This window comes from Sinohyriopsis cumingii, chromosome 1 (genome assembly GCF_028554795.1).
Source record: "Sinohyriopsis cumingii isolate HCF-2022 chromosome 1, ASM2855479v2, whole genome shotgun sequence".
In the NCBI taxonomy this organism is placed as follows: domain Eukaryota; kingdom Metazoa; phylum Mollusca; class Bivalvia; order Unionida; family Unionidae; genus Sinohyriopsis; species Sinohyriopsis cumingii.
In genome coordinates, this window is record NC_142961.1 from 62,088,869 (window position 1) to 62,107,917 (window position 19,049).

General features: G+C 39.9%; 1 protein-coding gene across 9 annotated transcripts in view; it reads left to right on the forward strand.

Annotated features, from left to right (window-relative positions):
• Positions 1 to 19,049, forward strand: part of LOC149806974 (uncharacterized) — a 96,630-nt gene that overhangs the window by 48,150 nt on the left and 29,431 nt on the right. For 5 of the 9 annotated variants that reach the window (XM_089960282.1, XM_089960274.1, XM_089960292.1 and 2 more), the window contains 3 exons: positions 6,618 to 6,709; positions 7,353 to 7,670; positions 8,024 to 8,160. In XM_089960282.1, coding sequence (XP_089816408.1) covers positions 6,622 to 6,709; positions 7,353 to 7,670; positions 8,024 to 8,160 — 543 coding nt within the window. In that variant the 5' untranslated portion in view covers positions 6,618 to 6,621. Of the gene's footprint in view, positions 1 to 6,617; positions 6,710 to 7,352; positions 7,671 to 8,023; positions 8,161 to 19,049 lie in introns of those variants that run through there. The other 4 variants (XM_089960295.1, XM_089960303.1, XM_089960309.1 and 1 more) reach the window with 2 other exon arrangements.

Genomic DNA, 19,049 nt, shown 5'->3' on the forward strand with positions numbered 1-19,049 from the left:
GTCTCTTACATACATTTGAAATTTTAAAACAAAGAAATCCACTTTTATTTCTTGGCATCATTCAAAGCTTTTTCCTGCTCATGTTTATATACTTGGATGTAACAATGATGTTAGCGGTCTACGATTTAGTAAGAAAACATCATTATTCTTCCTTGGACTAGAGTACAAGAGCAATAATCGACAAGCACGTTTCTACTGTTGACCTTGTGTCATGTGTCTGTTGTTCGTAGCACGTAGGACTGTCAAAGGAGTGCTTGCAAGAAGAAGCAATGAATTCTTTCTTTTCGTTGGGAAATGCAGGGCTTGAATGCTACACGACCCTGTATTTCTCTCCATAATAAATGTGTTGCTCTCTAATTGGAAATCCTCGGTCGCATTTCTCATAATAATAAGTATATCATATATATCTGGTGATACTGGTAATGACATCGCAACGCTCTTGGATGGTTGGACGAGTTGAATTTTGTGGATGAATTTGTAGGGTTGCAGTTCTGTTGGGTGCATGACTCAATCCAGACGGAATAGTCGTGATGAATGAAGATGCTCAAAACATTGTCTTCTTTTGGTTGGTATTCTAGTTTCAGTGTCGCTAAAATAAATTCCCACAAAAAGGTGATAAAACTTTAACCTTTCTGGTGCAGATATAGATCAGTAGGTTGACGTACACGATATCGTTTATAAACAAGGTCGTGTTTGCAACATTCTGCATAGAAACGATTTATAGGTGCTTCAGCATGCCCTTTTTGGCTGTTCGTCACCAGAATATTTATTCCAAAGCGTTCCTGGTAGCTTTGTAAATGCAATAGAGGCATCATATATGGCGTCTTTAGATCTTGCGCCTCTGCGACCAATGAACCTGTAATATCCTATGAATGTGTACTTTATGTTATACTTCATAAACAAGTGTCCTTGAATGCGGTGCTGTTATTACGTGTTTGAACCAGCCTTAGATTTGCAGTACGTGCTTTCTTACGTCTTCACACACAATATGAATACAAAATTGTGTCATAAACAAGGATTATGTTGATATTTATCATGGCATCACCAAAAGGATCTTCTCTGATGTTTTTATAAAGAAACATGATTTTTCACCATCATCGCCTTTTTCGCGCACGCAGCGCCTAAATCACCAAATCACAGCTATATGTTTCCAAGCTCAATTCGCTCATTGACCATTGGTTCGATTGGATCACAAAAAACTGATCGTGAATATGTGTTTTAGAAGGTTAACATGTGATCATTTGTATTTGCTTGCATTGTCGGCTGATTATCAACCATGTTATGATGATTTTACAGCAGCGCTTTAATCATTAAAAGGAAGCAAATCTTGGACGGTTTATTTATTTTCAGCGATCAATGAAGCACCTACTATTGACGACCTTTATTCAGATGATACTAATTTTGTCGTTCACGACTAACAGATTGATCATCAAATCAATGCTGCGACAATATCTTCATAATGTCAACAAAAACACTGATGAGATATACGTTGACTCAATGATACACACACGTACCTAAAGTGATCCATGACAATTGGAGGCTTTGACATCATGCACACAATTCATATTAAATTTACATAACATATTTAGCTAAAATTACTTTAAATATAAAGTAGTTTTCTTTTGAGTGTAATACATTGAGTTCACAGAGAATATTATGGTAACTGATCAGGCATGGTTTGTTGAACACCTATATAATGTTAATATATTTTATATAATGCTTGTAACTCTTAGTCAAAAGATATGACGTCTAACAAAGCCGCTATAGCGGATAGCTGATTATTTATCCTGATGAAGAAATAGTCGTAGCAAAATGGAGCTTTAATTTAATAACATTATGATATCTAATTGGTATTAAATGACTAGGGCACTGATGTGACATTTGGCTTCTTCGCCATTGCTGCCATCCTATAAATGTTGTCTCTACCTCTCCAAGGATGCAGGATTATCGTGACATTATTATTTTAGTTTTGCCCTAAAAGACTTCGTACGATATGTAGATGATGATATAAAAAAATTGCACCCTTCTGTTTTCAAATACTGCTTCCGAGAGCGACAATCTTAAAACATTTTGTGTTTTTTTCTACTTTTCATCAACGGATTGTTGCGTTATCATTGGGGACTTTATTTAAAGCTTGACAATACTATTTAGTTGGTTCTGCATAAATATGGTACCAGGCTGACCTCCACTATTATTTCTGTGGTAACCATTTTTAATTTTTTTTCATGTCTGTCTTCACAAAGTGGTTGTCGTTTTACATAGAAGGTTCCATAAAACAAACAAAGAAAAAAACACAAAATAAAAGTTTCTGCTGATATGTCGATGGACATATATGAAAATACAGCCGATCTGAATCATCTGCGGCAGTCAACCTATAAATATTATACAATTGCCCCTCTTCGAGAAAGATTCTGTAGACATGGCGTTTTTGCTTGATGGGTGGTTAATTGGGTTTAGTTGACGTTATGTAGAGGAAAGAAGAATTGAATTTCAACAGAACTAAGAGAGAATACTGGGAAGAAATAAAGCAATACGAGACCCTTTTGACAAGAAAATAACAAATTTAATCAGAATAAATTAATAACGGCAATTCCGATTCAAGTTAGATTATCGCAATATAGTTTAACAGGTGTGTCTAATTTGGATTTATGTCATCATCATAACGAGAGGTGAAAAGAGCGCAATGTCCACGACCGATTTGTATCACTTTATTGTCTGACCGTATATCAACGTCTCCTAGTTCATCCTTCCCAAGCTCTATGCTTTGCCCCTTCATGGACTTCCTGGTCATTTTATTCTGACCTCGTCCTTCTTTCTTTCCCCGTACTTCTGACTTCCGACTCTTTCTCTCAGAAAACTTTTCCTTAGCTGTTCTTTTTTCAGAACTTGAGCATCCTAGCACTAAACGTGTCTTTCCTTTTACAAGACGACCACCTGGTCCTTTTCTTGTTTCACGAGGAAAGCACTAATCTCTTTATGCTTCCACGGAGTCGACTAAGCTTCCTTTTCCAGGAAATGTTCAGATTAAACAATTTCAACTAAGGACGTCACTTTAAAGTCAGATTGTTCTAAAGTGTACGCCGTAATTTATTCTGCCCATTCGTAGGCCGCGATCCCTAATGTTTCCCAAAGAAATAATTCCTTTCATTAGGTTTAGACAGCCCAGAATCTGTGATTGACAGTGCGTGACAATTTCCCTTAGAAAAAATGATAAGAGGACATAAGTTCCTACCAAGCGGTTAGGTTTGGTCGCTCAAATGTTTACTTTCTATGACCGTTTTATATGACCATTTTAAGATACCCCGGTCAATTTCACTAAGTTGGAACGCTATCCCTTTGAAGTTTACACTGACATGGGGGAGATGAACGAATAAAGATCGAAGTGACCCTTCACAAAGACTTTTCTCGCTTAAATGGGATAAAATTTTAATGCTCAGTTCATTCAACCTTAAAATGTTCTGCAATTCAAAATTCGACACTGCACAATATATATATATATATATATATATATATATATATATATATATATATATATATATATGAGATTTCAGAAATGTTTTTCCACCAGTAGATCGGAAAAGTGTGAAAGGTAGAACTAACATTTCGACGGTAATCTTTATACAGTCAGACACAATGACAAAGTAAAGTTCAAATACACCTTGCATTTTTTATATCACCGTACCAGATTCTGTTATGTTTAGCCAAGGACTACAGAGTAAGAATGTGTCAAATGAAGATAACGTCTGGTAGTACACCAGTCCTATGGGGAAAAAAAACCTTATATGTTGTCGGAAACAAAAGTGGTACGTCCCTAATTATTCTCCTAACAAAAGCGGAATCTTCATTACTTCAATCTGTTTGGGTCTTCTTTACATTAATTTACACAACCTTTAAAAGCCAATAATTATGTACATTCATCTATGGTTCTTGCATTCGTGTATAATTAGGTGGAGTTAAAGTATACCCAGATTATGCATTCATCATGCATTCATTAGTTTATATCAACTAGTTTTATTAATTAGAGATCCATAAATTATTAGTTTTTTTTTCTAAATGAAGGATCATTACAAATATTAAATATATTTGCTGTCCGTTAATTTTGAAAAGAGTCAATATTACCAGTGAGGGGCAGATCTAATTTGGAAATAAGGAGAGTGTTTTGATGGGCGCGATTTTGTGAAAGATGAGTATGATATGGCGTGCAACAGGGAAGGTTTGGTTCTGAATTAAGAGGTGCAAAAAGGTGCTTAAATGTGCGTAAACGGAAGCAAATATTAATGATTCAGAGTTAGAAAAATAAGGGAAAGATAAATTATTTTAAGGGAATTAGAATAACTTCTACGAAAACCTTCTGTCGCACCTGTCATGGAGAGATGTTACAAGTACAATGTGGAGAACATAATAAATATATAGGTAACACATTGTATTTTCTCGGCTTTCTTATCAATAAACCACCATCAAATGTATCTTTCCTGGTACAAATCCTCAGCAGAATTATTGAATAAATGTATTAATCGTTTTATGCTATTATGACAAACCTACGTACTCAAGCCAAAATTACGCTCTTTCGTTTAGACTTCCACATCGTCCGTAGATGACAAAATATCATCCAATTTTCAGCTTTTAAACGACATATATCCAGTTAGCAGTGGGTTGATATTGGATAAAATACGCTCAAATATCCAGCTAACCACAAGTTGTAAGTTCTATGCTTACGTCATTGTCATTATTTTGATACATATTTACTTGGAGCTGTAGTGTCTCAGTGGAAAGGGCGTTCGATTCTTTACCAGATGAGTAAGCGTTCGATTCCGCAAACAGATCAGTCTCGATTGGCTATCGGAGTGTGTCATTGGATGATAGATTTTATCACGCTTACCTCAGCTAGATTTGCTGGGGCCAAATCAAACCAAACATGTTCATTTAGAGGAAAACGAACTCTTATCTGTCTTCAGTGAATATACTTACTGAATGGAACATATACCAACCTTACTATTCAAAATGCGATGAACAGTTTTAAATATGTACCTGAATAATTTCATGCATTCTGGTCTGTGCAAGTTGTTGTGATGGTCATAGCTGTGACGTCACTAAGTTCCATCCCATCTATCTCTGATACATTGTTCTTCGAATTATAAACAAAACACAACAAGCATAATTCAGAAAAGCGATGTTGAACTATATAGTAAATAATGAAGATTAATTCAAATAATGGAGATGCATGAAAAACCAGTTAAATAGGCTGTTTGGATTTTGCAAACGTTTCTGAGAACTCACTTGTATTCACTACAGCAAGAAACCTATGCATGATTCGATAGTTAAACTCAACATTTGAACAGGAGACTCTGAGACGCTACTTAGACGTATATGTCTTCACTGAAATCAAAGTATATCCAAATTAAATCCTTCTTACAACAATTAAAAGAGTCGTCTAATTTGGAAAAGTGTCGAAATAATAACCATAACAACGGTTCTAACCCGTTTCGTCATTAATGACATTTCATTAGTTTAAAACCTCCATCCCAATACCTTCAAAAATATTTTGCTCCGCTTTGTTGATAAAAATAACTATGTTCATTATGCTAGTTGAGAAGCAAGCAAAAGCAAAAACAACTTAACGGTCTTGAGGTAGAAGACAAAATATCCGTTTTAAAAAAGAAAATACAATCCTCCTCCCACACCCCAGAAAACTATATGGTTGGTCAGTAGGAGGTAAGCTATTGAAATCTAACAGTCACCAATGTCGATACTTCACTCAGGTCTTGGATTTTACCCCACCTGATGCTAGTAAATACATCTAATTACAAAAGAGACAAGTTGCAGTTAAGTGAACGTGACTTGCACCTCTCTGGTAGACGCAATCAAGCTTAATTTGGAACATTGTAAAATGGGACAGCTGAACAATGTATTGTTTGTGAAAACAACATTGAAATGGACCCATCAGGATACTTATCTTCACCATTCAAATACAGTAGTGCTTGTACTAACTGTAGTGTACGAACATTGTTTCCCTGTATTATTATGCCTTAAAGGCTTTACACCAGATACCGAACACATAACCATATACAGATGTAATTCTCAATGTGAAACTATGTTGAAACGTCTTAAGCCTGCTTATAAATTGTACATTTTAAGACACGGCAAATTCTAACAGTAATTCAATGTAAACATAAATAATTCTGATATTTATATCTAATTTAAAACATTATGTACCCACTGTAAGGTATTTTATAATTATACCAGATGTCACTTTTGATTAAGTTGTTCGCGATATGTGAAAATCACAAGGTGTCTTATCAAAGATATATAAACGTATGTTACGTCCTTTTTAAAGTAACACAGTCCTTACATCAGGTATTTACCATCTAAAATCATAATTCACAAGCTGAGCTGTTTAATTTATGATCATGTCTGCATCCCTTGTTTATTATATATCTAGTACTTGTACCTTGACGTGCTCTTTTGCTTACATTTGACATGTCACTCGCTTTTACAGTAGATAAAATTAATTGGTTTAATAAATCATGCTACTCTGAAACTATATTTCACAAAAGTAAAAACGCAATCATAATGAGGTAATCTCCTATGCATATTATCAACATGTTTTTACTTTGCAGGAAAATGAGAAAGTTGTTCTCAGTGAAATATCATGTTGTACATTTTATGTTGACACATCTTTATCTCCTGGCGCTGATATGGACGCTCATAAGTAAGCAAATTCATTACAGTAATAGTATTAGTTGCATATAATAACAGTATGAAATTCCCCTTTTGTCAGATGAATGTCATAATAACTATCATTGTTACTAAATTGCTTAAGATTCGTGGATGAGGTATAAATTAAAGCTAAAAGAAAAACTTTATATAAAAGATTAAGACTTTTACTTACTCTTAAATCTTCATCGGGACAACGAAAAGCATGATTGGTATAGAAAACAGTTTTATGCTAAGGAATCATAATGTAAATATAGACCATACAAGCGGTTGTACGATTGCTTTGAGGAGATAGAAAGCATCTCAGTTATACTTTGCATTTCAGCGTTAACTCCGACTGAACTGACATGTGTGATATCCTTTACATTTTGTCACCTATTCGTTTTCGTTGACATTATTAGTATATGCGGAGAATGTAGAATTATGAGGAACAAAATTTCAATTTAATTTGTAACACCATAAAAAGGTAATTTACCTCGCCCTTTGAAATTTCAATTTAATTTGTAACACCATTAAAATGTACTTTACCTCGCCCTTTGAAATTTCAAGACTGCAAGTACTGGAGATTTTCCATTAATGTTGGTGCCTAGTATTTATCTTTGTCAATATTATTAAAGAGGTTTACACGTTTTATCAAGGTTCATTTGATACAGACTCCGAAGTTAAGTGTGAACACGAGGATGCTAACCTGATATGGCGGAACACACGGGCATATTCACTCAACGATGTCAAGGCCATTGCATGGTATAAGGGGAAAGGTAGTCTTATAGCCACCTGGTTAGATGGGAAAGGATTCGTGGAATACCCTCCGTATATTGGCCGACTGATGCAGATAGGAGAAACTGGAATCAAAATAAGGACAGTAAACAGATCCGACAGTGGGACCTACTGGTTGTCTCTGACGCTTGCATCCGTAGACCATAAGCTTGAAGTAGCAACACATCTTGTAGTTAAAGGTACTTCTATTTTGGGGGACTTTTTCAAAAGGAATGCTATCACAGAAAAGAGAAATATATTGCTGTGCGAATAAATAGCTACAACAATAAACAAGTAATTACTATTGTTGAGCAACGGGAATAACATGAATTTAAATCAAGATAATATTTAAACTCTTTGAAGAAAAATAAAGTTTAAGTTGTCATTTAAATGTTTGTTTTAGTTCAGCTATTGTTTTAATCTTAATTTACGTTGGTAGTTACAGGCATTGTTAATAACCGAACCGATTACTTTATTATCCTTTCTTGGACTCGCACTGTGTATGAGCTGCAAATGGGTCAAAAGATAATAACTATTGATATCATTTGAACAGTTGCGCCATCGTATGAATGCAAGCCTAGGATCACACGCGCAGGATCAATTCTTAATGCTGAATTACCTTCTGAGGAGTGTGGCACTCCTCATCTAACACTAAGGTGGAAGCATACAGCCATGAATGTCAACCAAGAGGTGCGTTTATCTATTTTTGTTTTGGCGATCACGAGTGTATACGCTTTGTACATATTCGAATCATACTGTAAGTATTCTATATCATTTAAGCTTTGAAACATAATATCTGCCAGTAGTGAAGTGGGCCACCCTAGCCTCAAGGGAAATTAGCATTAAAAAAACCCTCGGCCACTCTAGCCTCAATGGGAAATTTAACATTACGGAAACCCCCGGGCCACTCTAGCCTCAAGGGGAATTTAACATAGGAAAAAGTCTTGGGCCACTCTAGCCTCAAGGGGAAATTAACATGGGGAAAAAGTCTTGCGCCACTCTAGCCTCAAGGGGAATTTAACATGGGGAAAAGTCTTGGGCCACTCTAGCCTCAAGGGGAATTTAACATGGAAAAAAAATAATCTTGGGACTGTTGAGCGACAAGGGAAAATGGAACAGGGTCGGGACCCTATTTTAATACGGTCCCGACCTGATGGGTCTATCGAAATGGAACAGGGGAGAGGGATAGAACACACACACACACACAGATATATATATATATATATATATATATATATATATATATATATATATATATATATATATATATATATATATATATATATATATATATATATATATATATATATATATATATATATATATAATAAAAAATGGGACTAGGCAATTGAAAGTCTATCTCTTTTCGAGAGATGTGGGTGGCCCTGAAAAGGGCCTTTGATTTTATGTTAATACAACTTTAACATAAAGGGCATCTGTGACATCTTCTTCTTGCATCTGTGACATCTTCTTCTTCTTCTTAAGCTTCGCCTAACTTTAGGACCATACATTAACACTCTTTTGAGGTATCCTTGCCTCTCCACATAGACTCTTCGTATCCATAGGCTGGTGTCGGTCCTATGGATAACTGTCCATTTGGATCGGACATACATCGGTATGTCCGTCCTGAACATCATCGAAGATACAAGGGTGGAAGATTCAACGTCGGTCCACATCTTGAGGCGCCGAGAACAGGTGAATGAATGCAGTGAACTGCGCTTATTTATAGGTAGAAGAAGGATTGAAACAGATTGAGTTCGTTGACCAATCTAAACACGCGTTACAAAATTCAGTCAGCCCGCATCCAATCCGAAGAGAGCAGTCTGTGACGTCACGTGGTATATATAGATTCGCTAGCGCCTGTGCGCAGTCAATTCATGCGACAGTTATTCAACATGACGGAAACTCAGAAAACGATCAATTGGGGTGCACCAGCAGTGGAGACCACCCAAGGGAACCCGGATTTACTTTCAGAAGAGGTGAATTGGGATTTTGAGGATTTTCTTACTCGCAAGAATTTGTTCCGGAACTTTCGTCACCTTCTCCTTCATTACCGCACGTGGAGAATTTTAGGCAGAGACAGAAAGAAGAATTGGGAGAAATTTATACAACAGCAAAAGGAAGCGGAAGAAGCTTTTCTCCTACAGCAACGACAGCAAGAAGAAGAGGTAAGAAAAAAACAAGAAGAAGAAGAAGAAGCAGCAGCAAAGAAACAAGGGTGTGAAAATCAAACGGTCACGGTACTGTTAGACATTTTAGCGGAGTTAAGAAGTCTGAAACAAATGTATCAGACTTCTTTATTACGACCGAAGAGAATACGACCTTCCCGAGCTAAACACTCCAACCCTGTGACAAAGCCTACCGTGCCACCCTTAGTGATTTCAACCAAATCATCATCATCATCATCAACAGTACGCAGTCCAGAAGTAGGCCTTGGCCGTGGCAAAGGCTTAAGACAGTTAAAGTTGATTGCTTAAACTCACCCCTACGCCAAAAACCAAAGGCCCTTTTCAGGGCCACCCACGTCTCTCGAAAAGAGATAGATTTTCAATTGCCAATAACTTAAAAATTTTTTTTACTCCTATAGTACGTGTGTATGAATGTGTGAGTGTACGTTCTTATTTTAAAATCAAAACTCAAAGACACTTACCTTTTAATACCTAATTTATTCTTTTATAAATATTTATAATCCAATTCACAATTCACAATTCTCAACATAACACTTTAAAAAGTTCATACTTTTCTTCTGTCTCATTGTTTAGTGTCTTTGTTTTTTTAAATTTCTTCACCGTCACATTCTTTTCCTCCTCTTCCTCCTCACTTTTTTCCCTTCTTCTTTTCTTCTCCTGTTTCTTTTTCTTTACCTGGCTGCTTTCTTCCTCTTCTTCTTCCTCTTCTTCTTTCCCTGAAGAATACCTCTCTTCTTCTGACCCCTCTTGTTTCTTTTTTGGGCAATCTGGAGACCAATGTCCTTTTTCTTGACAATAATAACAGGTATCTTGACTTTTGTCTTTTCTAACCCCTTTTTTTCTTTTTTGACGGTCTGGATACTCTGAAGACCAATGCCCTTTCTTCTGACAGATGTAGCAAGTATCTTCACTTTTATCTCGCAAGGAAGAAGAGTAGTCCGTCGGCTGGTCTGGAGAGAATTTTCTAATGACCCCTCGCAAAGCTCTGATGAAACGTTCGATTTGTGTAGTCTCTTCCATCGTTGTGCTCGGTTTGAGAGTGAAATGAATAGTGAAAGGACAAGACACACACCCTTTTATATACGCTGGTCTGCTATGACTATAAATTAGTCCATGGTGTTTAAACTTTACTCATTTGACGTTTTGCTATCAAGACGAAACGATCCAATTCATTTGAGAAGAAAGAAGAAGAAAGTAAGAGGCAGAAACGTGATCTATCGCCTCGTACCAGGGCTGAAGTCTTGGCACAAATTCATGCCAGTGATTTTGAAGAGGACATGAGTGAACCAGAATCCAAACCCTCTAAACAAAGTTCATCACCCTTAGTCAACCCTGAAAAATACTATTCCATTCGAGAGACGGAAAAGCTTCCCTCTAGAAAATTTTGAACCACGGCTTATAAATACACGGTGAAGTTTAAAGATTTCAAGTCCGAAGTACCGTTGGAGAAAGCAGAAGGGTTCATCACCGAAATGTGGGATTCTTTGCTCACCACACTCAAGCGACAATGTCAACCCAAAGAAGACGATCGCTTGAGACTTTCCATACAACACGACGGCTTGAAATCCCCGGTTTGGATCGAGTTTAGCAGCCCTGCAGAATTGACCGCTTCCAAAGTCATGGACAAGATTCAACACGTACAACAATCCAATGACAAGTTTGACATCACCGATGGAAAAGCCACACTGGACATGACCCACGTCTCTCCTCCTCAAGGGACTGGACGCAATAAGGTGCTATTGGTAGACAACCTTCGCAACACCAAAACAAGTCTCGTCCGAATTCACAACCCTCAAGACCAGATTGTTTAGCCAGGGCTATCGTGGTGGGACGAACCTATGCCAACAAGAACGACACGGTAGAATGGAAAAGAGCCTGGAAAACTATTCGACAATCGGACCGAGCCAAACAACGAAGTGAAGCAGAACTCCTGTTACAACAAGCCGGCTTGCCCAAAGACACACCCTGTGGCATTCCTGAGATGCAAACATTGCAAGATATTTTAGCTCCACGCTACACCTTGAAAGTGCACCCTCAAGAAATGCGTGGGCCTCTGTTGTTTCGAGGAAAAGACTTTAAGGATGGAAAATACATTCATGTCTATCATCACGATGACCATTTCGATACCATTACCACTATCACCAGCTTCCTGGGATACAGATATTACTGTGAGAAATGTGACTATGGGTATAACAATGGAGAGCAACACAAGCATTGTGGATCGAAATGCTCAGGATGTTTGGCCTCTCCACCCTGTCTGAACGAAGGGCAAGAACCAGTGTATTGTTCAACTTGTCAGCGCACGTTTGTCAGCCTTACCTGTTACCAACAACATTTGAAGACGCAAGGTTCACAGCAGAAATGTGCTTGTCAACTCCTGAGATTGTGCCCTACGTGTGGGCAAGGCATACGTACCAATACTGCCAAGGCACACGTATGTTCAGGAAAGAAAAAATGTCACATTTGTCACCACATCGTGGACTTGGAACATCAATGGTCAGTGCAAAAATACCAATCGCAACCAGAGAAAGAGGATGGACACAAGAAGAAAGGCAATTTCATCTTTTTCGATTTCGAATGCATGCAAGAGACCGGTATTCACATTCCTAATTTCTGCGTGGCTCATCGAGCGTGCGAGAAGTGCATTCAAGAACCTATCTTGAGTTATTGCCCTCACTGCAGTAAGATTCCTGGAGGACGTGAAAAAATCTTTCGAGGGCCGAACACGCTAGCCGATTTCGCCCGATGGGTCTTAGACCCCATCGACAAGACGTGGAGCGAAGAGAACATCGAACGTTACGGAGACTGTCATCGTCATGCCACGGTGATGGCTCACAATTTCTCCGGATACGATGGACAGTTTCTTCTCAGATACTATACTGAACATGGCACCGAACGTCCTAAAGTCACTTTGAACGGAGCCAAAATCATTTTCATGCAAGTGGGACAAGTGCAGTTTAAAGATTCGATGAGTTACTTGGCCATGCCTTTGAGCCGAATGCCTAAAACGTTTGGAATGACAGAAATGGCTAAAGGGTACTTTCCTCACTTTTTCAATACCGAAGCCAATCAACACGCCGTTCTACCCCATTTGCCTGAGGCTCACTATTACGACCCTGACAACATGCGTACCGAACAAGGAGAAGCTTTCTATGCTTGGTACCAGGCTCACGCCTCCGACCCTTTTGACTTTCAGGAAGAAATGCTAAAGTATTGTCGTTCCGACGTGGACATTTTACGGCGATGCTGTGGAAAATTTCGAGAACTGTTCATGGAACACGGAGGGGTCGATCCTTTGAAAGAAGCTTGCACCATTGCCAAAGCGTGTTCCTTAGTGTACCGCCAACGATTCATGCCTGAAAACACCGTGGCTGTCATTAGTCCTCAAACGACCAACTATGTCAAACGTCAATACTCGGTCAAAGCCCTACGCTGGTTACATTACTTGTGCGACAAGGAAGACAAATGGATTCAGCATGCCTGCAACGGAGGAGGCAAAAAGACCATCGGAACGCATTCGGTCGATGGCTGGGACTTAGAAAACCCCAAGATCGTGTACGAGTTTAACGGCTGCTTATTCCACGGATGTCCCGTTTGTTACCCTGACCGTGGCACTAAAAATCAATTTTTACAACGAACCATGGAAGACTTGTACCTGGCCACTTGTCAGCGACGCCTAAAGTTAGAACAGGAAGGATACCAAGTGGTGGAAATCTGGGAACACGAATACGATCACTGTTTGAAAACCGATCCCGAGTTTAAACGTCTCGTGGAAAGTTACCAGTTCATGGACCCGTTGAACCCGAGGGATAGTTTGTACGGAGGAAGGACCAATGGCACCTGTTTGCTGTACCAAGCCGACGAAGAGAAAGGAGAAGAAATCAGATACTTGGACGTGTGTTCGCTGTATCCCTACGTGTGCAAATATTGTCGCTTTCCTGCGGGGCACCCACAATTGTTCACCGAACACATCTACCTGAAAAACATTCGACAATACGAAGGCTTGATTAAGTGCAAAGTTTTGCCTCCCACGGACTTGTAGCATCCCGTCTTACCTCACCATTGTCAAGGCAAACTGATGTTTCCTTTGTGCCGTACTTGTGCCGAAACGTACAACCAAGATCAACCTTGTCATCACACCCAGTAAGAACGGGCCTTGACGGGGACGTGGGTCAGCGTAGAATTGTTCAAAGCTCTGGACATGGGATACCAACTGTTAGAAGTGTACGAAATTTGCCACTTTCCCAAGACACAACAATACCACAAGGGTGACCCCACGCAGAAAGGCATTTTCGCAGACTACGTGGATGCCTTTTTGAAACTGAAACAAGAAGCCAACGGCTATCCGTCCTGGTGTCACACTGCCGAAGACCAAATACATTTCAAAGAGAAATACCGGGAACAAGAAGGCATCACTTTAGACCACATTGAGAAAAACGAAGGCAGGCGATCGTTTGCCAAAGTGATGTTAAATTGCTTGTGGGGCAAAATGGCACAACGACCGTGTTTACCCAAGATCGAATATTTGTCCGAACCTTCCCGCTACTTCCAGATGATTCACGACAGAACCAAATTCATGAAACACGTGGACGTCGTCCGCGAGAATTTGATCTTGGTCAATTACGAAGAAGATCTGGACTTTGTACAAGACGACCCCTTTGGAAATGTCATCATTGCGGCTTACGTGACAGCTTATGCTCGCTTAAAATTGTACGAAGCTTTAGAACTGTTAGGGGAACGTGTCCTGTACTTTGACACGGACAGTTGCATTTACATCCATCACCCGAGTCAACAGCACCCTGACATCGAAGGAGACCGTTTAGGAGCCTGGACAGACGAGCACCCCGACGACAAGATTCTAAGTTTCGTCAGTGGTGGTCCTAAAAATTACGGTTACGAATACCGGGACAAACAAGGAGAAGTGCACACGCAGTACAAAGTGAAAGGATTGACTCTGAATTATCGTACCAGTCGAGTGGTGAACTTTGGGTTATTGAAAGAAGCCTTGCAGTCTAGAGAAGATGAACACTTTAAAGTGACCACCTATCAGCCCAACAAGATTGTACGTTTACCCACTCACCACATCGTCAGTCAGCCCTTGGAAAAAGTCTATCAAATCGTGTACCAGAAGCGAGTGCGACTGCCCAACCACTTTACTTTGCCGTATGGACATGTTGGTATAAAACATTGGTTGTAAGAGGATAGCCACCCACCAGAAGGATGACTTCGCCACAGCAAGAATCGAGTGAGAAACCCGATGAGAACTCCAAGTTCAAACCCTACCAATTTCCGGTTTTCTTGCCTGACTATTGTGATTGTGCCCGTCGATTGGACACGTTTCAAGCATGGCATCCGGATAGGAAAGGATTACCTACTTCGCATGTTTTAGCTAGAACAGGATTTGTCTACTTGGGACCTGAGTCAGGATTGGGATACGAAGTACAGTGTTTCGTTTGCGGACTGACGTTACGAATGGATCTATGTATCTATAAAGATTCAGCTATTCTGGAACATACTCGATGGTCTCCGCACTGCCCTTACCTTTCTATGGTCTTTCCACCCATGAAATTACGGTACAATGATGACGGCACCTTAGAAACGGTACCTTCCAAAACTAAACATAAAAAAGGAACGATGTACAAGCTTGAGACTGCATTGCGACTAGTATAAAAAGGGGCTATCGTCAAGATCGATAGTTCATTGTGACTACCAAGACCAAACGAACAAGATGAATACTTTTAGAGAAACACAAAACAAGTTCAGACAGGTATACTTCAAGTGTGGGACTTCTGAAGTGGAATGCGATTGTGAGCCTTGCGATGGGAACGATGCTGTACGCTGTGACCTTAGCGATGCCGTAAAGCATCATGGGAACTTTGTTCTCACTACCCCTATCATGGAAAGTGATGGTGTTCGTGTCAAACCTGAGGGACACGAAAGCGATGCCGCTCGTTCTCTTGGACACTTTACTGGGTTTCAATTTAAAGGTGGATGTTCACCTTTACGTCTAGCCCCCTACGGATGTCATCCAGCCCTGAGCAAACTCCTGTCCATGTCACCCAACCCTCATCGAAACGAACCTGTGAAAGACGAATATTCGTTCCCTGTACGTTTGTCGGAATACTGGAACTTTGAAAATCGTTTTCAATCGTTCAATGGAAAATTGCCTAAGTATCTGGGAGGACCGACCCCCGAAGAATTAGCCAGAGCCGGATTTTTCTACTTGGGCGAAGGGGATAAAGTGAAATGCTTCAGTTGCGGTGTGTCACTTCACCACTGGGAACCTCAAGATTCAGCCTACGTAGAACATGTTCGATGGTCACCGAATTGTCATTACTTACCCTTAGTGGGACCGAGACATTGAAGTAACTTACCATGTCATTGACGAAGAAGAAACAAGACTGGCTAGGAATCAAATGTTGGACATCACGAGACCAGTATTTAAACTTCATTTCAAAAACGATATTGAATCATTACCTAAAGAACTGCAAGAGAAGATTTACAAGGAAGTTTGGCAGGGGTTTGCCAGAGTGAAATATCAATTGGTCACTGTAGAACTTTTGTTCCGAGAAATTCATAAGAGGAAAGTGAAAAAAGTCAACCAGTGTGTTAGATTTCTCTGGGTCAAGTGTGCATTCGTCCTATTATATTACTCTAGACCGTTTACATCAAAAGAGTTCAGTGACATTCTTGGACGTTACCCTGAATGGCAGTGGTCAGAAATTACTCACTATGTGGATTACTTTTGCTCTAGGAGAAGATTGTGAATTGTACGGACTGACCTATTCATGGATACTTTACAAGAGAACATTCGTGCTTTGCCTGTGAAGTTGAGAGAACGCATTTACCGAGAGCTGGTCAAAATACAAGTCAAACGTAAAGAACAGTTGCATCCGTTACGTCACCAGATCTTTAACCACTGGTACCTGAATGGTATAAGAGGACTGATTCGTCAGAAATTGTTTCAGTGGTCGGACCTTATTCAACACTTTCAGTTAGTGAATGAATTAAATGTTCGTAATTTTGGTTACTTCGAGATTCACCTAGAGCAACGTATTGAGGAAGACGAGTTAAAGGATTACCAACATATTTTACGTGGAATCTGCTTAGCGGAAGACGAAACATCTAGACAAACTCTGAAGTTTAGGTTAGAGTTTGGAGCATTTAGATTCCCTACTGGAGAACGAAGATGTCTAGTTAGAAAGTACCTTTATTGCTTCCGAAACAAAGAGACTATAAAATCAGGAATCCATGCCACGGCTTATGTCACAAGTGATTGAACAGATTCCGTGGAAGGAACTCAATGACCATATTCAAACCGTGGATCATTACCATCAATTATTAAAAGAACTGTATCCATTCAATTTGGGACGACGCATAGTGTGTGTCTTAGTGACTTGTTTTCTGGGATTTCGTTTACCAGCCGATTCTTTGTGGGCTCTTTACGATCAGTACTTACCACCCCAATGGCCTTAAATGGTCATGAAATACTCCTTTTGCTTAAAGCCTTGCGTTTTCATCTGGATACTTCTCGACCTCAACAGAAAAAAAGATTCGTCAACTTTTAGCTACCGAAGACGGGTATGACGATGTGCGTGTAGCTTGTGACTTACACCCCCACTGGACAGATGTTCGTGACTGGAAAAAGGGGGTTTTTGAGGCTTGGACCCAAGAAGTGGCCCAGTATGCAAAAGAGTTGTTCAAGGAAAAAAGTTACTTTTCAACCTGTGTTAGTGACAGTGCCAGAAGAGCCCGTCACCGAGAACAACCACTCGCTTCAGGACAGGACTGTCATGGACGTTCCTGAAAGGTCATTCCGGGAGGACACTTGTCTGACAATACCCCATGTAGAGACTGTAAGAACAATACACACTGTCCCTAGGACATCTCGGTTACCCAAAACATGTTGTACAAAGAGTTGTTTATATTCCACTTTGATCGTTTTGATGTGTTTTTTATTCCTGTACATAACTATTTGGCTTTTATGTATTTTTGTCTTTCCTGTTGTTCATATTTGAAACATTCAATAAACGTGTCCTGAAAAAAAGTATATTAACTCTTGTCTTGTCTGTTTTCTTGTCACAAGTGACATTCCTTACACTATGGCTACCTCTGCTGTCTCTGCTCCCTCTTCCTTCACTGTCAAAGTCATCGACGAACACTTAGATCGTGCCAGTTGGGAGGCTTTGTATCTTCGCCATCCCTTTAACATGCTCATTGCTGGACCTAGCGGTTCAGGCAAAACCGAATTCGTCAAACGTTTGATCGAACATAAACATCATTTGATCGATCGTCCACCTCAACGCATCGTGTGGTGTTACAAAGAGTGGCAATCGGCGTACAGCCTCTTGCGAGAAAGTCAAGGCAATTCCATCGTGTTTGTGGAAGGCATTCCTAAAGTAGACGACGGCATCGTCTCTGACTCCCGTCAAACCCATTTGGTCATTTTCGACGACATGTTAGGAGAAGACGAAGAAGAAATTAAACTGTGGTTCACGCGCAAAGGGCATCATCGTAATGCCAGTGTCGTTTACATCACTCAAAATTTGTTTCAACAAAGTAAAGCCCATCGCACCATCAGTCCCAATGCACATTACGTGGTCTTGTTTAAAAGCCCTTGAGATAAATCGCAAGTGCAAGTCTTAGCCAAACAGTTAGGAACGCCTTGGCTGACTCAGGCGTACGACGATGCCACTCACATTCCACACGCCTATTTACTCGTCGATTTGAAAACTACGACCCCCGATGATTTGCGATTTCGTACCCACTTGTTTCACCACTGGGGCCAAGACGGAGGGCCTGTCCTGTACACGTCTCCGTCCTCGACTTAACTTCACTCCACAAAAAAAATCTATAAAATCCTCAGACACTTTTCGTCTGTCTCACACACAGTTTGAACATGACGTCCCTTCAGTCGCATCTTCCCGTAAAATTGATTCGTGCCTTGTATGGCATCAGTCGAGAAAAAAATCCACAAATATGGGATCGTGTCTTAGAAGCTAGTCTCAAAGAAGTCTTACGATGGTTCACGGTGACCACGTCAATTACTACAAGGGATCATTCAGATTCCTCATCAAACCAAACGCTTTTTTGATCGAAACAAAGTCACTTTGACCCAACTGGCCGATCCTCGCATCGACACTCAAACCAAAAACAAATCATTTTGAAACCTGGAGGGAGCGGTACTCTAGGAGGGGTCATCATTCGCTCTCTCTTAAGATGGGATCCTAATGTCCCCAATGTTCTCCCCAAGGAAAAAGTCAAACGAAGCTCCAAGAAGAAGAAAAAGACCAGGTCCCCAAGGAGACCCGTGTCTCCAAGAACTTCTCCAGTGGCGGGACCCTTCTCTTACCAGTCACCACCCCGGAAAAAAAGAAGCCCCCAGAAAAA